The sequence below is a fragment of the Hylobates moloch genome, unplaced genomic scaffold (genome assembly GCF_009828535.3).
Source record: "Hylobates moloch isolate HMO894 unplaced genomic scaffold, HMol_V3 SCAFFOLD_23, whole genome shotgun sequence".
In the NCBI taxonomy this organism is placed as follows: Eukaryota; Metazoa; Chordata; class Mammalia; order Primates; family Hylobatidae; genus Hylobates; species Hylobates moloch.
Window position 1 is genome coordinate 40,331,618 of NW_026652298.1, and position 23,058 is coordinate 40,354,675.

The window sequence follows — 23,058 nt, forward strand, 5'->3', positions numbered from 1 at the left end:
GGCATCCTTCCAGGGCTGTGGTCCTGCCCAAGGGCCTGGTTCTGACTCCATGTGGTCTCGGGAGTGGGGTGGCAGATGATGCCGCTGGGGACAGGTGTCACCCAAGAGGGGTGGGAGAGCTGTCAGCCCAGAAGAGCCAGCGAGTCCCCAGGAGCCTGCCTGGGCCCCCTGCCCGTGCCCACCCCAGCCCTGCATGTGAATAGTGGGATATGCTGATTCTGTACAGAGACAAAAGGGCCGGTGAGTCCCCGGGAGCCACCCCCCAATGCCCATGCCCCGAGTGTAAACAGTAAGATGTGCTGTGTGTGAATAGTGAAAGGTACTAAGTGTGAATGGTGAATGGACATACTGCGTGTGAATAGTGAAAGGTACTGCGTGTGAATGGTGGATGGTGGCCGCCCAGCGAGTGAATGTGTGGGAATGATGGCTGCCCCACGTGTGAATGCGTATGAACAGTGGTCACCCAGCGTGTGAATGTGTGGGAACAGTGGCCACCCTGCCTGTGAATAGTGAATGGTGGCCGCCCCGCCTGTGAATAGTGAATGGTGGCCGCCCCGCCTGTGAATGGTGAATGGTGGCCGCCCCGCCTGTGAATGGTGAATGGTGAATGGTGGCCGCCCCGCCTGTGAATGGTGAATAGTGAATGGTGGCCGCCCCACCTGTGAATGGTGAATGGTGGCTGCCCCGCCTGTGAATGGTGAATGGTGGCCACCCTGTGTCTGAATGGTGAGTGGTGGCTGCCCCATCTGTGAATAGTGAATGGTGGACGCCCCGCATGTGAAGAGTGAAGAGTGGATGTACCGATTCTGTACAGAGATAGCTGCTTACATCCTCCGCCTCTTCTTTGGGTTCACGGCGGGCAATGATGGCCTCAGACTTCACTCTGTGAGAAGGGGAAGGAGGCAGGGAGGGTGAGGGCCTCCCAGGGGCCTCGGGAACACATAGCGGGCAGTGCCCACCCCAAACTTGTGTCCTTGCCTCTGTGCAGGGCTGGGGGCTCTCCCCACAGGGACCCCTGCAGCAGCCGTCTGCTTCAGGGCCCTGAACGCTTCTGCCAGTACCCTGGGGACAGGTAGCCCTGAGCCACTGCTGCGTGAGTGCCCTGAAGCCCAGCCTTCCATCCTGGCTGCCCGGGAATGCGGAGGGGGGCAAAGCAGAGGGGCCCTGGCTTTGGCAAACCCAGAGTGGATCTGGGTCCCTTCTTGGGCAGAGGCATGGTCTCAGGGACCCCACACCTCCTCTGTCCATCAGAGAAGGGATGGAGCCCCAACATACAGCTCTCCAGGGGCCATGGCCAAACCTTGGCTGATCAGAGGGCTGGAGGAGTGGGATGGTGTGAGCTGTGCCGAGCCCCGCACGACGCTGTGCAGAGAAGGAACGCGTAAGACAGGACCAGCGTGCGCTGTAGTAGGCTCAGGAGGAGACCACGGCCCCACTCGGCTGGTCGGGGTGGAGTGGCTGTGAGCTTGAGCTGGGGGTAGGCAGGCTGTGCACAAAGCCACTCAGGCTGGAGAGCAGGCACTGGAGGAGGCAGCCACTCCAGAGCCCTGAGGCCGGGGTCCCTCTGTGAACAGCTTTCCATGCCCTGCCCTCACCTTTTCAGTTCCTCTTCCAGCTCCTTGATACGGTTTTCCAGCTTGACTTTGGCCTGCTTGGCAGCCTCCAGCTCACCCCTCAGCACCTCCTGCTCCCCAGACAGCTGGTCGACCTTGGCAATCAGGTCGTTCTTCACCACGTTCAAGGCGTTTCTTTGAAAAAGCAGAAAGATGGGAGTGCCACGAGCGCGGCATACAGGTACGTGAAGGGGCCTTCCCAGGGGCGCCTGCACTTCCGCCCTGGAGAAGGCACAGCCTGGTTAAGAAGGTGGCTGAATGGGAGACCCCATCCCTATCTTAGCTAAACTCTGTAGCACCCTTGCTAGAGGCTCCTGGAGATAAGCTTTCTAAAGAAACCAGGCAGAGTCCTGCTCCAAGTTCCTCCCGCCGGAGATGAGGACAGCTGCCGGCGGTGGAGCCAGGTGCTCCCAAGGCGCCCTCCGGCCCGGCTCACTCTCCCAGCCCTGATGAGGAGGGCTGCCTCAGCCCCACCACACAGGAGAAGGGCACTCTTACTTGGTTTCCAGAAGCTGTGAGTTTTCCAGTAGCAGATTCCCCACTTCTTTGCCCATTCCTGAAATAGAAGGTGCGGAGGTTTCACCTGTGCCCTTCAAGACAGGACCCTGATGCCGCCGCACCTGCCTCAGGGCAACAACGCTTCCGAAGAGGGTAGCCTGGCTGGGGGTGATGCCCGATTTGCAGGGAGCGGGGGCCGTGAAGGGCGGGGCTCATGCTGGGCCCGCAGTCTGTGCAGAGAGCAGGCTCCCAGGCCTTGGGGTGGTTCTCATGTCCGACCAATGTCACAGGCCGGCTGGCCGGATGCAGGCCCCTGAATGGCCGCTGTGCTGCCACCTCAGTGCCCCCAACAGGTCCGTCACCAGGCAGGCCCTCTTGGAGCCACCACCCTCAGGCAAGTGATATTGGAGCTGCGGTGAGGGGACAGGTGGACAAGGAGAGGCCTGGCCCTCACGGCAGGGCCAGCAGGGCTGGGGTGCAGCGATGGGGCACGGCTGTGAGGACAGGGCTCCCTGGCTCCCTGGCAGGACTGATGGCTCCTCTGCCACCAGGCCCCAAGTGGACCTGGACTGAGCTCCCTGCAAGCATGCCCCAGAAACCCCCAAAGGATGGAAAGAAACTCCAAGGTCCTGCCCTCCCACACACTCCCCCACTGTCTACGCAGTCATGAAGCAGCATCACACGCCTCTGTGCCTGGGCTCAGGGGTCCTGCCTGCTGTCTCTATCATGACCTCCCTTGCCTCAAACACGGGCCTTCCTCCCCACAGGCAGGGTCTGCCCTGCACTTGTGGGGGTTCAGAGAGGCTGGGGCTGCCCTCCTCGGGCCTTCAAGTCTGTCCCTTGGGGGAAGTCGCCACCTCCCACAGCCCAGAGGCAGCCTGGACAAAGCGAGCTTCACCCAGGGCTGCCCCCCTGACCCCGGCGGCCCCAACACTGTCCCCATCATGCAGAACAAAGCAAACGGCTCATGAAGCAGGAGACCATGTCGGGGTGGAGGAGCGACGCGCGCTGGAACGGGGCCTCAGCCTTACCAAAGAAATCATCGCGCACTAGGGAGCCGTCCCCGTCCCACAGGAGATGGGCAACCAGGGCGGGAGGAGAGGGAGAAAGGGAGAGAAGAGAAGCGCGTTAAGCCCGTGTGGACAGCAGGCTGGGAGGAATTCAGAGCGGGGTCTGCTGGGTTAGGGTGGGCGCAGGAGGGAGTTAGGAGGGCAGGAGATGGGATGGAGCCAGCTACTCCTTCTGGAAAGTTTATCCTTCGGGTTACGTGAAGACTACCAGGCCAGTGTCACCTGTGGAGCAGGCAGCTAACATCTCACCCCAAATTCTGGGCTGGGTGGGGCTGAGGACAGAAGGCACCCCTGTGGGGATGGGCTGCGCCTGGAGGCTGGGGGGCTGCACCTGGACAGCCTCTGGGTGGGGCCTCAGAGCCTCCTGCTGTGCAGCCAGAGAGCAGGACTCGACCTGTCCACCCACGTGGGGAGGGGACCCTGGGCTGGGCTTCGTAGGGGCCTCAAGGACCCCTGACTTCTGGGGTGTGCCTGACAGCAGGGGAGGCCCCAGAGCTGGCCTTGGCCATGTCCAGTCACTGCCGTGCGTGGCTTAGGGCTCCGCAGGGCCTTCAGAAATGGCCCGCGGGGACTCCTCAGGCTGGGGGGGTTGGATTCCAGGTCATTGTCAAGTGGCTGGTGGAGCAAACTGAACAAGCTTCCGAGCGGCGGTGGCTGCGAGCAGAAGCACAGGCGCTGCGGCGACGTGGGGGGCAGTCCACACAGCCACGGTGACGGGATAGCTCGGGGCATCCCCCGTCCACCCACTCCCCGCCTCCACACAGAGGGGAGACAGACAGGAGAGTGAGATACTCACCTGAGAACTCCCCTGGCGTGTCCAGCGAGGCACAGAGAGGCAGGGGAAGGAAGGGACAAGGTCAATTAGTGACTGGAACTAACAAAACAAAGAAATTCTTTTTTTTTTTTTTTTTTTTTTTTTTGAGACGGAGTCTCGCTCTGTCACCCAGGCTGGAGTGCAGTGGCACCATCTCGGCTCACTGCAAGCTCCGCCTCCCGGGTTCACGCCATTCTCCTGCCTCAGCCTCTCCGAGTAGCTGGGACTACAGGCGCCCGCCACCACGCCCGGCTAATTTTTTGTATTTTTAGTAGAGACAGGGTTTCATCGTGGTCTCGATCACCTGACCTGATGATCCGCCCGCCTCAGCCTCCCAAAGTGCTGGGATTACAAGCGTGAGCCACCGCGCCCGGCAAAACAAAGAAATTCTTATCACAGAAAACCCAGCAGTGATTCGGCCACTCCCATGTTGCAGGGCAGGAGAGAGAAGGAGCAGCCTCCAGCAGGTCCGGGTGCCCCGTGCCCCCAGGCAGAAGCCTGCAGGGAACCAGGCCCAGGCGCCGTGGTCCAGCCCAGGGCTGTGTTGCTGAGCCCTGAACCTAAAGCCTGCTCCCCTCTGTTCCCATCGCCCATCAGGAGGGCAGGCCCCCTGCAGCCCCCAAGATGCAGGACTGTGAAGAGGACAGTGTGTGTGGCAGGTGCCCAGCCTCCAAAAGCCCCCCAGTGTGGGCGAGGGAGAGAGTGGCGAGGGAGAGAGCGGCGCAGGAGACACCGCAGACGCAGGCCTGGAGCTGGACTCCTAGGCTCCTGGGTCAGCCCGGGTAGGGCAGGACCTTGGTGAAGGATGACTGAAGACACAACGCGGGCAAGGGCCCCACTGTGGAGGGCGGAGAGAACACGCCAGAAAGCAGAGGAGGGGTGGGGAGCGTGGGGCGAGGCACCCTCACTGGGTCCTGGCCCCTCCCTGCACAGGAGGCTGGTGAGGGAAACGCTCTGAGGGAAAACACCGCTTCCAACAGAGATGAGGACGCGGTTCTCTTCTGCTTGGTTGTTTCACACAGAAAGGAAGACGGCATTAAAAAGTCACTTGAGGCCGGGCACGGTGGCTCACGCCTGTAATCCCAGCACTTTGGGAGGCCGAGGCGGGCGGATCACGAGGTCAGGAGATCGAGACCGCGGTGAAACCTCATCTCTACTAAAAAATACAAAAAAATTAGCCGGGCGTGGTGGCGGGCGCCTGTAGTCCCAGCTACTCGGAGAAGCTGAGGCAGGAGAATGGCGTGAACCCGGGAGGCGGAGCTTGCAGTGAGCCGAGATTGCGCCACTGCACTCCAGCCTGGGCGACAGAGGGAGACCCCGTCTCAAGAAAAAAAAAAAAAAAAAAAAGTCACTTGAGCTGGGCGCGGTGGCTCACGCCTGTAATCCCAGCACTTTAGGAGGCCGAGGCGGGCGGATCACAAGGTCAGGAGATTGAGACCATCCTGGCTAATGCGGTGAAACCCCGTCTCTACTAAAAATACAAAAAATTAGCCAGACATAGTAGCGGGCGCCTGTAGTCCCAGCTACTCGGGCAGCTGAGGCAGGAGAATGGCTAAACCCGGGAGGCAGAGCTTGCAGTGAGCTGAGATCGCACCACTGCACTCCAGCCTGGGTGACAGAGCAAGACTCTGCCTCAATTTAAAAAAAAAAAAAATGTCACTTGATTTAGATGACAAAACGGTTGTTATAGGAATTCCAATAATAAAGCAATTCGCAATTCAAGAGCAGATGTCCTTCTCTCTCATCTCGGCTTCCCAGGGCAACCACTGCTAACGGCCAATATTCTCCTCTCAGGTTTCCTTCTAGATAAGCAACAGGTTTCAAAGAACAAAAACGGGACCCCATTATCCGTCTCTCTGGGAGGCTTCCTGTGTTCCACTCAGCACTGTTATGGGACTTTCCTGTGCTGAGGTTCCTGGATGCCTTTATTTATTTTTTGAGACGGGGCTGGAGTGCAGTGGTGCTATCATAGCTCACTGCAACGTTGACCTCCCAGGCTCAAGAGATCCTCCCACCTCAGCCTCCTGAGTAGCTGAGTCTACAGGTACATGCCACCACGCCTGGCTAATTTTTGTGTGGTTTTTTTTTTTGTGAGTTTTTTTTTTTAGTAGAAATGAGGTCTTACTATGTTGCCCAGGCTGGTCTTCAACTCCTGGGCTCAAGCAATCTGCGCACCTTGGCCTCCCAAAGTGCTGGGATTCCGGGTGTAAGCCACGGTGCCTGACCCCGGTTGCTTTTTTTTAGATGGGGTCTCGCTCCGTCACCCACGTTGGAGTGAAGTGGCGCGATCCACCTCCCAGGCTTAAGTGATCCTCTCCGTCAGCCTCCCAAGTAGCTGGGGCCATGGGTACGCACCACCATGCCCAGCTAAGTATTCGGTAGAGATGGGGTTTCGCCATGTTGCCCAGGCTGGTCTTGAACTCCTCAGCTCAAATGATCCACCTGCCTTGGCAGGCATGAGCCACTGCCCCTGGCCTGGTTGCTTTTAATGCCCTGCACTGTTTCTCTATGGGAATATCTCATCATCTGTCACTGCACCCGCTCCCCTGAGACTTGGTGTCCCTGTGTGAGGGCTTGAGGTACTTTTCAGCCCTGTGACTGCCCAACTGCTCCCTCGAAGGTTGCACCTCCAGCTGCTGCTCCACCACCGCCACCACCACCAGTGCTCAGTGGGGCTGCACCCATCACCTCTGGCTGGCGTGGAGGGCGGCACCTGCTCCACCCAGTCAGCCTCGACTGTCTTCTTTATTTTCAATCTTTTAGGGAAAAAGTTTTCTTGATTTTCTCTTTATTTCTTTATTCTTTCTGAAATTGAGCATCTTTTCAGATGTTTATTGGTATAGCCTATAAATTTCCTTTTCCTTTTTTTTTGAGAAAGACTCTCACTCTGTCACCAGGCTGGAGTGCAATGGCGCGATCTCAGCTCACTGCAACCTCCACCTCCCGGGTTCAAGCGATTCTCCTGCCTTAGTCTTCTGAGTAGCTGGGACTACAGGCACATGTCACCAGGCCCAGGTAATTTTTGTATTTTTAGTAGAGATGGGGTTTCACCATGTTGGCCAAGATGGTCTCAATCTCTTGACCTCGTGATCCGCCCACCTTGGCCTCCCAATGTGCTGGGATTACAGGCATGAGCCACCGTGCCCGGCCAAATTTCCTGTTTTATCTTCTGACAATTCCTATTGTACATGGCTTCTTTTCTTTCTTTTTTTAATGGTCAAGGACTTGCTTTGTTGCCCAGGCTGGAGTGCAGTGGTGTGATCACGACTCCCTGCAGCATTGGTCTCCAGGGCTCAAGTGTTCCTCTCGCCTCAGCCTCCTGAGTGACTGGCATGATTCTCAGGCTACACACTAAACTCAACTTGAGCTAAAATTCACTTCAGCTATGTCTGTGGCTGCTACATGTGTGCACCAAAATGCCCGGCTGATTTTTGTACTTTTTTGTAGAGGGGGGTCTCCCTATGTTGCCCAGGCTGGTCTTGAAGTCCTGAACTCAAGCGATCCTCTTGCCTTGGCTTCCCAAAGTGCTGGGATGATAGGTATGCGTCACCGTGCTGGCCTTTATTTTGATTTTAATGTTGTCTCCATCATTAGCCACAGCCGCCATTATTTTCCTTTATGGCTTTGGTCACATAGAGAGGCCCAGATTATGAAAATAATCTCCAATATCCTTTTCCAGTTATTTTTTATTTTTTCTTTCTTTCTTTTTTTTTTTTTAAGACAGAGTCTTGCTCTGTCACCCAGGCTGGAGTGCAGTGGCATGATCTCGGCTCACTGCAACCTCCGCCACCTGGGTTCACGGAAGTCTCCTGCCTCAGCCTCCCGAGTAGCTGGGATTACAGGCACTCGCCACCACGCCCAGCTAATTTTTTTTTTTAATTTTTAGTAGAGACAGGGTTTCACCATGTTGGCCAAGATAGTTTCGATCTCTTGACCTCGTGATCCGCCCGCCTCGGCCTCCCAAAGTGCTGGGGTTACAGGCGTGAGCCACCGCGCCTGGCCCCTTTTCCAGTTCTACTATCCTTTGTTGACGTTCTTATTTTTCTGAGACAGGGTCTTGCTCTGTCCCCCACGCTGGAGTGCAGTGGCGCAATCATGGTCCACTATATCCTTGAACTCCCAGGCTCAAGTGATCCTCCCGCCTCAGACTCCCAAGTAGCTGGGACCACAGGTGCCAGCACACCCAGCTGTGTTCTGTTGTCCTCGTAATTGTGTGCTTAGATCTTTTTTTTTTTTTTTTTTTTTTTTGAGACGGAGTCTCGCTCTGTCGCCCAGGCTGGAGTGCAGTGGCGCGATCTCGGCTCACTGCAAGCTCCACCTCCCGGGTTCACGCCATTCTCCTGCCTCAGCCTGTCCGAGTAGCTGGGACTACAGGCGCCCGCCACCACGCCCGGCTAATTTTTTTTTTGTATTTTTAGTAGAGACGGGGTTTCACCATGGTCTCGATCCCCTGACCTCGTGATCCGCCCGCCTCGGCCTCCTAAAGTGCTGGGATTACAGGCGTGAGCCACCGCTCCCGGCCAGTGTGCTTAGATCTTTAATCCACCTGGAAATCACTGCTGTTTATGGGGAGGTCAGGCTTAGACTTCATTTTACACCAGCAGCAACTAAGGCAGTACATTTACTGACTCATCCGCCCGTTTTCCACGGTTTGAGATGCCATACTTGTCATACATAGATGGATTCCCCGTGGCTCCAGGTCTGTCTTGGCCGTTGGCCCTGAGCTCAGGAGCTCGTATCACGGGTTGTTGCTGCCTGCCTCAACTGCCGCGGCTTTATGTGGAATCCCGCAAGCTTGTTCTCTCCCCACGTTTTCTGGGATATTCTCACACGTTTCCTCTACTGGATCAACTTCAGATCCGTTTATAGAGTTCCAGAAAAATCTCCAACATGCATGTGGGTACTTTTACTGGTAATGAACGGATTCCCGTGGGAACGGTGGGCTGCCTGTGACGTCAGCAGACAGCTCACAGGGCGTGTCTTCGGGTCTGGGCACGTGGCAACACCCTCTGCGCGTATGGCTTCTTTTATGTCTTTCAGTGGCGCTTCCTAATCTTACACAGGCTTGTCTTTTCTCAAGGTTATTTGTGGATATTTTCTTCTTCTTCTTCTTTTTTTTTTCCGAGACGGAGTCTCGCTCTGGAGAGCAGTGGCGTGATCTGAGTTCACTGCAACCCCTGCCTCCCAGGTTCAAGGGATTCTCCTGTCTCAGCCTCCTGAGTAGCTGGGACTACAGGGCACGCCACCATACCCGGGTAATTTTTGTATTTTTAGTAGAGACGGGGTTTCACCATGTTGGCCAGGGTGGTCTCGAACTCCTGACCTTGTGATCCGCCCGCCCTGGCCTCCCAAAGTGCTGGGATCACAGGCGAGAACCACCGCGCCCGGCCTGTATGTGGACAGTTTCTATGTCCGGCTACTACGTCGGTGGAATCTCTCCTGAGGGCTGCCTCATCCGTGCAGAGCAGAGCGGAGAGAAAGATCAGCTGTGCGGATTCCAGATTCCAGCTCAGCAATGTAGGGCACGTAGTATAACTTCTCTGAGTGTTAGTCATTTGTAAAACAGAAAAATAAGTTCCTCAGTGAATATTTGCTGTGAAATTCCCATCAGGTAGTGCGGTAATAGCTGGTACAGATCCCAGCACCAGAGACATGCTCAGTGAGCGTTGATTCCCTTACTCCCTATTAGGCCAATTTTTTTTTTCTTTTTTTTTTTTTGAGACAGAGTTTCGCTGTCATTGCCCAGGCTGCAGTGCAGTGGCGCGATCTCGGCTCACTGCAACCTCTGCCTCCCAGGTTCAAGCAATTCTCCTGCCTCAGTCTCCCAAGTAGCTGGGATTACAAGTGCCTGCCACTGCGCCCAGTTAATTTTTTTGTATTTTTAGTAGAGATGGGGTTTCACCATCTTGGCCAGGCTGGCTTGAACTCCTGACTTCACGACCCACCTGCCTCGGCCTCCCAGAGTGCTGGGATTATAGGCGTGAGCCACTGCGCCTGGCCGGTCCTATTACGCCAATTCTAAGATGCACATTTTTTCCTCATGTTAACATTTCTGAAATTTCAGTAGGTCTTAAATAATCACTGTCACATTATAGTTTCATTTGCAGCAGTTTTTTCTTTCTTGAAGATTCCTAAAATAATGGTATGTGGGGCCGGGCACGGTGGCTTACATCTGTAATCCCAGCACTTTGGGAGGCCGAGGCGGGCGGATCACGAGGTCAGGAGATCGAGACCATCCTGGCTAACACCGTGAAACCCCATCTCTACTAAAAATACAAAAAATTAGCCGGGCATGATGGCGGGCACCTGTAGTCCGAGCTACTTGGGAGGCTGAGGCAGGAGAATGGCATGAACCCGGGGGGCAGAGCTTGCAGTGAGCTGAGATCGCACCACTGCACTCCAGCCTGGGCGACAGAGCGAGACTCTGTCTCAAAAACATAAATAAATAAATAAATAATGGTATGTGGGCTGGGTGCGGTGGCTCACACCTGTAGTTCCAGCGTGATTTGGGAGGCCAAAGTGGGAGGATCACTTGAGTCTAGGAGTTTGAGACCAGCCCTGGAAACATAGCAACAGCCCACCTCTATAGGTAACAAACAAACAAACAAACAAAAAAAGTCTTAAAATTGGTGTTGTCTGAGATTCGATGGAATACAACAGATGCCCGACGTGGGCTCTTTTTATTTCTCCATCACCAAAGGAATTCAGAGTAAAAATGCTGAGAGAGGTGCAGGGCCGCCCACGTAGGCCCTGGATGGAGGGATGTCACCCTCCACCTGCCGACTTTCGGCAGAAGCACCCTCCCGTCACGTGCAAAGCGGACGTGTTTCTGAAATGATGCTCTCTCCCAGATCCGTGCAGGCTCCAGGCTCTCTCCTGCTTGGCAGCCACACAAGGGTGTACTCCTTTTCCTGCTGTCTTCAGGAGTTTGTGCCCGTTCTGCAGCTGAGCTGGACATGGGGCAAGTTGATTAGGGCAGAGGGGCGCAGGCCCCAGCTCATTCGTCCATCCTGGTTGCCAGAGAGCAGGCTCCTCTGTTTCAAAAACCTTCCATCAACAGATTGCAGCAGCAGGAGGTCCTCACTCATCAGAACTGCCTGACTTTTTCTTTTCCTTTTCTTTTCTTTTTTTTTTTTTTTTTAAGAGACAGGGCCTCACTCTGTTGCCCAGGCTGGAGTGTAGTGGCGTGCCTACAGCTCACTGCAGCCTCAAATTCCCAGGCTGAAGTGATCTTCCTACTTCAGCTTCCCAAGTAGCTGGGACTTACAGGTGCACACCACCATGCCTGCCTAATGTTTTATAAAATGTTTTGTAGAGATGGGGTCTCGCTACGTTGACCAGGCTGGTCTTGAACTCGTAGGCGCAAGTGATCCTCCTGCCTTGGCCTCCCAAAGCTCTGGGATTACAGGTGTGAGGGACTGTGCCTGGTCTCCCTGCTTTTCTTATACGCATTATGTTTAAGGCTCTGGAAAGGCACCAAAAGGTCTCTTACTGCCAAGAGCAGCCTGTCATGCCAGCCTGAGCTCGGCGGTGCCCAGATGACCAGCACCCTGCAGAGTAGGGTGGCAGAGCCCAGAGTGCACAGAAGGCATGGAACGCACAGTGACTTGAGGCCTCATCGTGGTATGAGAAAAGGACTGCCTCAGGGTCTCGTGGAAAAGCAGGCTCCTGGCCAGTGCCCTCTAGGTGGGCGCTGCAGGCAGTGGCTGTGCAGCAGGGCAAGGCAGCACAAAAGCCACGGGTTGAGCACAGGGTACCACAGCCAGCAGGGTGGGCAGATGTGCAGGCCACAGAGTCCCTGGGTGGTGAGAAAGCTGCCAATCCCGGTCATCTCTTGGAGCCGGGCGGGGGTCAGAGTGTGGCTGGAGCACGATTCACAGCCCCCCAAAGGTGGAAAGCACCAAGCAGGGGCCCATCAGGGCAAACAGATGAGCACGTGGTCTGTCCGTGCGACGGGCACTACTCAGCAGTGAAAAGCCAGGAGGCACTGACATGCTGCAGCTGGGATAGACCCTGAAGATGTGACACAACGTTAAAGAAGCCAGGCAGAAAAGGCCCATTGCTATGAAATGTCTGTAACAGGCAAATCTACAGAGACAGAGCGTGGATTTGTGGTTGCCTGGGGCCGGGGAGGGGGAGACAAAGCGACTGCTAATGGGCACGGGGTTTCCTTTTGGGGGTGAAGACGATGTGACTCTAAACACCGAGCATGCTAAGACCCACTGGACTGTACACAGTAAGTGAATCAATTACATAGTGTGGACATCACATCTCTAGAGCTGCTGAACAGCACAGACCTTGCTCAGAGTTAGGGCTGCTGTTCTGGGTTGGACCTGCGTTCCAGTCCGAGCTCTCACCGTCATCTCACCCTCTCTGACCTCAGTTTTTTTTTTGAGACAGAGTCCCTCTCCCTGTCACCCAGGCTGGAGTGCAATGGTGCGATCTCGGCTCACTGCAATCTCCGCTTCCTGGGTGCAAACGATTCTTCTGCCTCAGCCTCCCGAGTAGCTGGGATTACAGGTGTCCGCCACCAGGCCCAGCTAATTTTTTTTTGTATTTTTAGTAGAGACGGGTTTCACTATGTTGGCCAGGCTGGTCTCAAACTCCTGACCTCAAGTGATCCACCCGCCTCAGCCTCCCAAAGTGCTGGGATTACAGGCGTGAGCCACCATGCCCGGCCTCAGTTTCTTCATCTATAAATGGGGACACTGGCAGGAGGACGGCTTGATGCTGCAGTAAGGACCGACGGTGGCCGTGCCCGTCAGTGCTGCCACCCATGGAAATAAGATACCGCCCACAATGAGAAGGGCAGCTGTGACCTGACACTGTGTGTTCTGCGTACACATGTGTCATACGTCTGTGGGCCATGGGCCATGGTGCCCGGTAGGGTGTCACCAAGACATTAAAACAATCGGCCAGGAGCGGTGGCTCACGCCTGTAATCCCAGCACTCTGGGAGGCCGAGGTGGGTGGATCACGAGGTCAGGAGATCGAAACCAGCCTTACCAACACTGTGAAACCCCATCTCTACTAAAAATACAAAAATTACCTGGGCATGGTGGTGCATGCCTGTAATCTCAGCTACTCAGGAGGCTGAGGCAGGAGAATCGTTTCAACCCGGGAAGGCAGAGGTTGCAGTGAGCCGAGATCGCACCACTGCACTCCAGCCTGGGCCACAAAGTGAGACTCCGTCTCAAAAAAAAAAAAATCATAGCATGGTGGGGAGGTTCCCTCTGGTTTTTACTCTCTTCTTGGCATTTGCTGATATTATTTAAATATTATTATAAGCATATATAATTTTTTCAAAAAATAAAAAAATAGCTAAAAAATATACATTATCGGCCGGGCATGCTGGCTCACACTTGTAATCCCAGCACTTTGGGAGCCTGAGACGGGTGGATCACCTGAGGTCAGGAGTTCAAGACCAGCCTGGCAAATATCGTGAAACCCCATCTGTACTAAAATACAAAAATTAGCCGGGCATGGTGGCACATGCCTCTAATTCCAGCTACTTGGGAGACGGAGACAGGAGAATCGCTTGAACCTGGGAGGTGGAGGTTGCAGTGAGCCAAGATCGTGCCACTGCATTCCAGCCTGGGCGACAGAGCGAGACTTTGTCTCAAAAATAAATAAATAAATAAATAAACATCTGAATTATGTAGAGTGGAAGGATATCAAAATATTAAAAGAGATTACCCCTACTTAGCAGAATGTTTCTGAAGATTAATCTCCTTTGGATTTTTTATATATATTTTTGCAACACATGAGAACAGTTCCATAGAAAATTCACAGCACCAAAGCGCGCCCCCTCGGCTTCTTCCTGATCTCAGGGGAGCATTCTGTCTTTCACCATGGAGTACAGTGTGTCCAACACTACTGAACTGAACACTTCAACTCGGTTAAGATGGTAAATATGATATTACTTATACATGGCCTCTACTGGGGCACTTTCTGACTCAAGCCAGGCTGAGACAGGCATCCCTGTCAGGCTGAGGCCCTGCTGGTGCTCAGCACCCCACATTACTCTGCTCCCTGGAGGTCCCCCTGCCCTAGATAAGACAATCAGCTCAGGAGTACACCAGGAGGCAGCCTGGGATCCAGGAGCTTCTCACCCCGTGGGCTGGCAGAAGCAAGACCATGGCGAAAGGCTCGGACCCTGATGCGTTCAAGGGGACAGACTGAGCTGTCCTACTGCCCGCCTGCCATGCCTGAAAGCCTGGGGATCAGAGCCACACGGCCAGTGCTCAGCTGCCAGCAGACACCACGAGCACAGGAGACTCCACGGGCTGACAGGAAGCAGGTCCTGATGTTTGCAGCCGCCGCAGACCTAGGCACAGAGGGTCCAGTGTAGACCTGTGGCGCCGAGTTGAAGCCAGGGCTGTCTGCGGAGGAGTGGGCAAGTGGGCACCCTCCCAACCTCCTCCAAACTCAATGGTCCCAGGGCATGTGGCGAGGCTAACATGCACGGAGCAGAGAAGCGGGCACCCTCTCAACCTCCTGGAGAGTCGACAGCCCTGAGGGTGTGTGCAGAAGATGAGGCGAGGCTAACAGGCACGGATTTCTTTTAGGGATGGCGAAACATTCTAAACTGAGATAGTGTGGGTGGCTGCACCACCTGTGAGTATGCTATAAACCACCGAACCGTGCACTCGAAGGGGGTGAATTTTATGATACAGTCAACCCTCGATACCCAGCCTCATGGAAAATGTACAGGCCTGTGGTGGCCGCGTCTGTACTGACGTGTACACTTTTTTCCTGTCATTATTCCCTAAACGACACAGCATAACAGCAACTACTTACACAGCATCTACAACATAACCTAGAGGTGACTTAGAGTACACGGGAGGGTGCAAACACTACACCACTTCAGAGCAGGGACTCGAGAAGCCTCAGATTTCGGCATCCTTGGGGCAGTCCAGAAACCAATCCCCTGTGGAGATGGAGGGACAATTCCATGTGAAATGTAACTCAATAAAGCTGGAAAATAAAGGGTTCCTAGCTCACAGCTGACAGAGGACTTTCCTTTCATTACAAACAAAACGAACAGCAGAAAGCCCCAGCATTGTGCAGGCACGGCGGCGGTGGGGAAGGCTTGCGCTTACCTAGGAGGTCGGCCCCTTCGTCCACATCCCCGATGACCTCAGACCCTGCCGTCGACAGCTCGTGGTACAGGGAGTCCGTGTTGATGCCGAAAGCTTTGTTCACGATGCCCTGGGTTGGGCTGTTGGGATGCACAGGTCGGGAGAGAGAGCAGAGTCAGCGGCCAGCCCAGAGTGGCTGCATCTGCAGACTCTTCCGACACCTCCCACCGTGGCCATTCAGTGCCCACGCTGCCCTGCAGGCCAGTCGTGGATGGAGGCGGTAGGCCACAGCCTTGATGGTTCTCCCAGTGGTGGCAGAGGAAGCCTTCACCACAGACACCGACTTGGATAAATACTGAGCCCCCAGGACCCCAGGGCCTGGGCTGAGCTAGTACCTGCTTCCTGTGCGGTCCAGGCGGGTCTCTGGACACATGTCCAGCTCTGGCGTGGAGTCAATAATGTCCTGAACATCAGACCACTCGTCACTGCTGCCCATGCCTAGGGGAGAGCACAGGGGCACCTGGGGTCAGGAGAGGGTCTGGCAGCCTCTGCCCTGCTCATGGCTGCCCTCGGAACCCGAGTCTGGTGGGCTGGAGCTGGACCACCTGCTAGGTGGGGATGATCAGATAACGGCTCTTCCCAGGCTGGCTGGGCAGAGGTTGAACTCTAGCACAGTGGGTGTCTGGGGCGGGGCCTGGAGGGGGGTGGGGTGCAGCAGCCTCTCTGCATGGGAGTGTCAGCGGTAAGCCCAGTCCCCAGAGAACCCACGTCCAAGCAAGCCAGTGGCTGGACCTCCTCTCGGCCCTCATTCCCCTCTTCTCTTTCCCTCACTGGCCTGTGTGCCGTGGGGCGACGCCGGTTACTGGTTAGTGGGGCTGTGTGTTGTTGGGTGACATAGGCTACTGGTTAGTGGGGCTGTGTGCCGTGGGGCGACGCAGGTTACTGGTTAGTGGGGCTGTGTGCCGTGGGGTGACGCAGGCTACTGCCTTAGTTGTGTCTCCCCAAATCCATATGTTAATAGATACCCCCTAGCATGACTGTATTTGGAGGCTGGGCCTTTCAAGAGGTGATTATGGTAAAATGAGGTCACGTGGTGGCGCTAATCCAATGGGGCTATGTCCTCATAGGACACAGACTCACCCAGGGGATGACCGTTGAGGACACAGGGAGAAGGTGGTGTCTACGAGCCAAGGAGTGGCTGCAGGAGGAACCCACCCTGCCAGCGCCTTGATCTTGGACCCCAGCCTCCAGGCTGTAAGGAACACGTCTCTGCTGCCTGCACTGCCCGCCTGGCGCATTAGTTTCACATCTACCCAAACCAAGCCCTGCCTCCTGCCCAAGGGAGCCCAGAGCCCCGGAGGTGGGCACCCACCTATACTGACGTTGCGCATCTCCTGGGTGACCTGGACTTCCATGTTGCGGCTGTCGCGCTTCTCCCGGGCACGCTTGCTGTTTTTGGAGCCCACGCCATAGTCCCCCAGGGGCTGCAGGCTCTCGTTGAGGGGTGTGACGGCGGCTGAGGGCACGGAGGATGTGGGCGTGTTGGACTTGGTGCCTGTGGTGCTGGGTGTGGCGGCCGCCGAGGACTGGCCTGACTCGGACATTTCATCCTGTGGACACTAAGGCCAAACACAGGGAGGAGGGAGAGCGAGTCACTGCAGGTCCCCGGCCTGCGGCTCCGGTGTGGCTGCCTGAGGCCCCGCGCACCAATGCCTTGCACTTTGCCTCGCTCAACACCCTGCAGGCCCGAGCTCCTCTGCCGCCTGCTGGACTAACCCTTGCTGGCCTCACCACTCCTGAGTGGCTCTACTCATCCGGCCGCTGACTCTGGCTCCTCAGAAGCAGTGCCACCCTCCTGAAATGGCCTGGAACGGGGCTTTCCACTGGTGCACCCCCCAGACAATTGCTTGCAATGGGCCAGCGCCTCGCCAGAGACACAGAGGCAGCCCCCTGTGGCTTGTGGCTGTTCAGAAACAAGTCCAGCCCAGGTAGGGCAGAGGGCTCTGACTGGGGACCCAAGAAGGGTTGGCCGTGCCGCCACCGCTGCCCCGTCACCATCACTGTGCTGAAGAGCTCGAGGCTGGGCCCACCTGTGCCTGCCCCGTGTTCCTCTCCCCGGGCTCAGGTCAGGGCCAGGGAGTGACCAGAAGGTGCTGACCCTGCGGCTTGACTGGACCAGAGCTCAGCCCTGAACACCAGCGCAAGCACGAAGAAACCACAATCCCCTTCTCACAGAATGGGACGCCACCAAGATATTCTGGAGGGTGGGGGCAGCCCAGATTATGAGGAACGGCAACCAGCTGTCCACCTCAGGAAGCTCGCTGGGGAGAAGCACATTCTATGTGACCAATACGGAACGCGAAACAAACATTCTTTCCGATGGTCTTTCCTAACGAAGATACTGAACCAGCCTGAGAAAAAGAGCCCTACACGTTCTCCTCTTAGCTGACCTGATCACCCCCTGTGGCAGAGCTTGCCTGTGGCCCCTGGCCCTCCTTGAGGTGTAGGAAAGGGCAAGGCCTCAGAGGCACCCAGGTGGCTCCTGTGCCTGTCCCAGGCAGCCGCTGGGGGGGGCCCGTGGTCTCTCAGAGGGTGCACCGCGGGGGACGCTAACGCTAAGGATCTCACCCAGGGAGGAGCTGTGGAGGGGGTATCCAGCCCTCTCCACAGCTGACTTATACTGGCCTTTAAGTGACCAGGGCAGACGGGACTTCCAGAAGTCACGGCCAGTTCTGACCTCTGCCTCTGCCCAGCCTCTCTGGTCACCGCCAGGCTCAGGGCACGGGGCCTCTCAGTACCGGACATGGCCACTCACTCAGAGGACAGATTTCTGCTTCATCTACCAGGCTCCTAAGTTTCTCTAGAAGGAATCTCAAAATGACACACCTTCCTCTATAGTAGCCATTCTCAGTTGGGCTGACTGTCCCGAGGGGATGCTTGAAAAGTCCAGAGACATTTTTGTGGTCACAAATGAAGGGGGTACTCCTGGCATTCGTGGGTGGAAGCCAGGGATGCTGCTCCACACCCACCGGGTCCCAGAGGCCCAGGGCCACGCGTGACCAGCCCCAAAAGGTGAGCAGTGCCGAGGGAGAGCCCTCACACGGGCGCAGCCCGCCTCCTGGAGTGGCTTTGTAGAAATGTCGGAGACAGGCTGTGGCTCTGCAGCTATGCTCAGTTTGAGAGGAACACCCTTCCTCTTCATGTCACTACCCAAGCTGGAGGAAGCGAGTACCGCTCATGCAAGAGTCTGCACTGACGTTCTCAAAGAACCTGTCTAACCAATGCATCACAGGCACCTGGGGTCCCACCGGACTCTGCCACCACCCGGCAGACAGAAAACAGGGAACCGCATGTGGCCAGGCAGGCTGTAGCTGTGCACATCAGACAAACGCTTCTGGGCCGCCTTCCTCCATGGCTGGGTCCCCGGCCTGCTCCTGACCCTCACGGTGGCTGCGGGCAATTCTGCAGTCTGATTGCGCCTCCCCTAGCTCTCCGTCACCCTACGGGGCCACCACTTACCCATGGGACACTCCCCCTGGCCACAACTTACCTAAAGGCAAACCTCTCAACCTCCTAAACATCAACGTGTAGCAGTGACCTCCAAATGCATTGAAAGAACCCAAACTCTTAGCGGTCATTCCTCACCATGAGTAGCCACAACTGTTTGGTTAAAACACTGAAAATACAGTACATAAAAACAAAAACAAAACAAAACAAAAAACAACAAAAAAAATTAAGAAATTAGAAAAACTTCAAAACCTAGAGCATAAAATAAAAAGAACTTAAATATAATAATTTAAAATAAAGAAAAATCAAATAAAACACACCTATGAACGAAAACATAAAACGCTACAATTTATGAAGAGAGAGACGATGTCAGACAACGCAGGAGGTGAAAGGAAAGACATCATGAGAAGAAGAGCAGGCCCAGAGCGGGCGCGAGGAGGCAGCCCGGAGGCCAGAGAGCGCCAAGCAAGGGCTCCCCGCGGCTGAGGCTGACGTGTCTTCAGACGCCTGTGGGCAGGTCCCAGCTCCAGGCCGGGGAGTGTGAGCCAGAGAGAGTGAGAGGAGGTGGGCTCAGGTGGCAGGGCTGGGCCCAGAAGGCCCGGGGAGCCTGCAGCCCCACCGCCCTCTCTCCAGCCCTGAGCACAGGGAGGACAGGAGAGTGTCCCAGATGCCATGGGGGAGCTTGCTCCCAGAGCAGCGCAGCAGCAGGTGGGCTGACAGAGCAGGAGCCTGCAGCAGCCCCCACAGGCCCGACGGACACTCAGAGGTGGAAGGACAGTCGGCAAAGCGTGCAGCAGGAAGTAAGCTTCTGGAGAAGTCCCAGACCCCACATCCACCAGCCCAATCCAGCCCACAGGCCCCAAGGGCTCTGCCTCTGTGGACATCCTCTGACAGCCCCTGTGGGAAATCCACCAGACCCGGGGCACCTCCTCTTCCCAGGAAGGTGGCTGTCCTTACCTGGCACTGAGGCCAGTGAGCTCACAGGCCAAAACCGGCAGCAAGCGACCTGGGGCCTTGAAGGAGTGGCCTGGCTCTGGGCCCCCGCACTCTGAGGTGCACTCGCCGGCTGGCTGTGAGAACCTGCTGGGGCCCCGGCACTCTGGCTGTGAGAACCTGCTGGGGCCCCGGCACTCTGGCTGTGAGAACCTGCTGGGGCGAGGCTCTGCTTTCTCAAACTCAGGACCCAGGAGGCATTACCAGGGACAGGCAGGGAGGGGCCCAGAAAAGAGGAGCTTTCTCCTCACCTTTCTGCCAGCGGAGGGCAAACCCCACACTCTAGACACTGACGTTCCTCCAAGAGCAGAGGCGCGGCTCTCGGGCAGGCTGTGTCTGGCTGGAGCCCGGGTGAGCGCGAGGCTTTGTGTGGGGCGGTGGTTTGAGAGAGGATCACTAAGCTCAACCCTGACAGGCACTGGACACCCCTGGCTACAGAGCGGTCTATCCAAGGGCAGGGAGGTCTAGCCTGGCCTAGCAGGTGCCGACGCGAGGCCGCGTGGAGCAGCCACAGCCACACAGGGCCTGCTGGGCGGCCCGAGCCCCCGACACCCTGGTTGGGTCTCTCCATCCTGCCACACACAAAGGGAGAGGGCGAGTGGCCCAGAGAGCCGCGAAGGGCTGCCTGCAGACGAGGCTCCCGCCCCAGTGAACGGGGAACACCAGCAACAGGGAGGAGCCTCTCACTCCACGGCACGGCTACAAAACCTGGTAGCTGGAGCTGGACTGCAGCTGGCCGAGGTCACTCAGGTGCCAGTGGTCCCCCGCAGGCACAAGCTTGCCCCCGATCTGTGCACGTACCGTGCCGTCAGCCAGGGGGAACACGTTCAGGGAGGTGGGGCGCTCCTTCCTGCTGAAATGGGGGGCGAGAGGAGAGGAAGCAATGGTTAGAGGGTGGCCGTGAAGATTTCCCAAGCCCTGCCAGGGCAAGCAGACCTCGAGTGATGGGGCCCGCTCCACGCCAGCCCGCAGCCCAGCTCGAGCATCTACTCAGTTATAATCCTACGTGGCGTTTCCCCTCCCATGATGCTGCAGTTTCTCATTTTTATTAAGTTCAATTTTAAACAGACACAAGCTGGGTGTGCTGAGACGCCCCATAGCAGAGCCAGCCACGGGACTTGGCATCACGGTCAGCGCTGCACGGCCACCGTGAGCAATGCCTTTTAGGACCATGGTCTTATGTGTGCCCAGCCCTGCCTCCCTGTGGTGTTACTGCCAGCCCTGCCTGTTCCCCGGCACCAGCAGAGGGAATCCAGCCTTCCTGCCCCTGTGCCTTGTTCCTTGGCCCCTCCTGCCCATCCTCATTGCTCGTGTTCATGAGGCTGCCTCACTGCAAAGTATCTGAACGCGACACATCCAGAGTAAGGACTGACCCTGTCACATCTGCTGGAGCCTGAGCCTGAGGGGCGTCTTCTCCCTCCCCACGCGTCCTCTCTGCTGTCAGGGAGCCCCGAACCTGAAGACGGACCCTGGGACAGCCTGGCCTTGGACAGCCTGGCAAGACCGTGGGAGCGCCTGGGAGCTGGAGCTGTCAGGACAGTGCTCAGTGCCCCCTGCTGTGGGCTCAGTCCCTAGGGATGAGCTCCTGTGAGCCGTAAGCAAGAGCAGGGACGGAGCCCAAGCTCTCCCTTCACGTCCTCCTCCGCGGGAGGTTTCCAGTCAACAGCCCACAGGTCCCGGAGGCCACGCTGGCTCCTCACCTCCTCAGGTCTGGGGGGCAGGCGACGCGGTCAGATGCTGGAGCCCACACTGCTCAGGGCTATTCAGGACAAGAATTAAGAGTCTGCTTGCACCACAGCCTCTGCCGCTTACATCTCAGCCCTGAGACTGTGGGAGGGAAGGGAGCTTCTTCAGGGGTCCAAGGAACCCGCTCTGGCCATGCTTGGAGGATGCAGATGGCGACGGGGGAGCGCAGCGGCCGCCGCTGACTAGGAGCTCTGCTACCTGGGTGGGGAGCTATCAAGAATGACCCTGGGAAAGGGTCTTTTGTGGGGTGCATACAGCACTAGGGACTGGCCGCCTGCTCGGTTATGTTCAGGGCAACACCGTATCCTGTAGCACGACGGAACCAGGGCCGGCTGGGACTGAGCTGTGCCATCTTGGCTGCTGCTCCATGGCACTCAAGCTGTTCTGACAACAGTCATGAGGTTCCCTGGCAACCGTGAAGGCAGCCAGCCACCAGGCCCAGGGAGCATGACCCCAGTGGGAGGCTGGGCCTCAAACGCCCTGTCTGCGCCAGGGGCCTCCTGGCCCCACTTCCACTGGGCTCCCAACGCTGGTGCAGGGAGCGCCTCTCTTGAGGCCCAGTTCTGATGCCATCAGACATGTCTCAGTCCCTAGACCGAAGCCGATGCGGTCCCAGCTGTCACCAGATGCTACAGGGGACAGCAGGCACAGAGGGGCCTCTCGTCTCCCGGGAGGCCAAGGGAATGCACGTACAGCTCTCCCACCCACACAGCTCCATGCTGGGCCGTGGGTCAGCCAGGCCACCACCTCCGACGGAAATCACCCAGGATCAGGAGCTGCCTTCACTCTTTCCTCTGCTCCTCCCCACCGGCCCTCAGGCCCTGGCCTCAGGCTCGTGAGCGTTTGCCGACTGACCCCGTCCTCCCGATTTGTCCTCGCAGCTCCCTCGGGACGCAGATGCTCCCTAGTTCAGAGACCACCACCCCCAGGGGTCACGCCACCCTCGGGGGTCACGCTGCCCTTGGGGGTCTTGGGTGTGTCACCGGCTCTGACACAGGCTGGTGAGTGAGGGAGCTGGGCTACGAGTCCAGGTCCGACTGATGCACAGCGGGGCCCTTCCTTGGCCCGTCGCCCCCGAGTCAGCACCAGCCCCACCTGATGCACACTCCTCCTTAGCAGGAGTCGGTGCCGTGCCTTCGTCTGTGACCAAGGCGGTGCTTGTGGAGCGAGGGCAGAGTGTGGGCGGCCTGGACGGCGCTGCCCAGCTGCGTGGCTGTGCAGGGGACCCGGCAGTCGCCACCTTCTCAGTGTCAGTCTCATGAACGTGGCCAGATGGCCCTTCCGACCTCTCACATCTGCCACAGGAAACACCTCACAGCAGACCAAGCAGCCGTCCTGGGCTGGTAACTGACACCCTAATGTGCCTGCTGGTCGGCCCCCAGCACCACCGTGGACACACCTCACGGGTTTTACCTTTTCCTCCACGACTGACGAGGACTGCAGGGCAGCGACAGACACGGCAGCACACGGCAGCAACAGCACAGAGGGCGAGACAAGGAGACAGGCGTTAGAGGGCGTGGGCAGCAGTGTGCGCACACGCCACACAGATGGTCAGCATGTGGTGATGCCACAGAGGGCGAGACAAGGAGACAGGCGTTAGAGGGCGTGTGCCACAGCGTGTGCACACGGTCACACGGACGGTCACACAGATGATCACACGGACGGTCAGCATGTGATGATAAGGAGACAGGTGTTAGAGGGCGTGGGCAGCAGCATGCGCACACGCTCACACGGATG

The 23,058-nt window shown here is 57.0% G+C and overlaps 1 protein-coding gene across 11 annotated transcripts in view; it reads right to left on the reverse strand.

The window, feature by feature from the left end:
* MAPK8IP3 (mitogen-activated protein kinase 8 interacting protein 3) overlaps positions 1-23,058 on the reverse strand; it is a 62,175-nt gene that overhangs the window by 8,908 nt on the left and 30,209 nt on the right. Inside the window, exons 5-14 of one of the 11 annotated variants that reach the window (XM_058434218.1) lie at positions 22,735-22,758; positions 20,377-20,428; positions 16,448-16,694; positions 15,471-15,573; positions 15,097-15,215; positions 3,978-3,989; positions 3,143-3,160; positions 2,112-2,169; positions 1,596-1,748; positions 802-883 (exon numbers count right to left, since the gene is read on the reverse strand). In XM_058434218.1, coding sequence (XP_058290201.1) covers positions 802-883; positions 1,596-1,748; positions 2,112-2,169; positions 3,143-3,160; positions 3,978-3,989; positions 15,097-15,215; positions 15,471-15,573; positions 16,448-16,694; positions 20,377-20,428; positions 22,735-22,758 — 868 coding nt within the window. The other 10 variants (XM_058434217.1, XM_058434216.1, XM_058434220.1 and 7 more) reach the window with 10 other exon arrangements.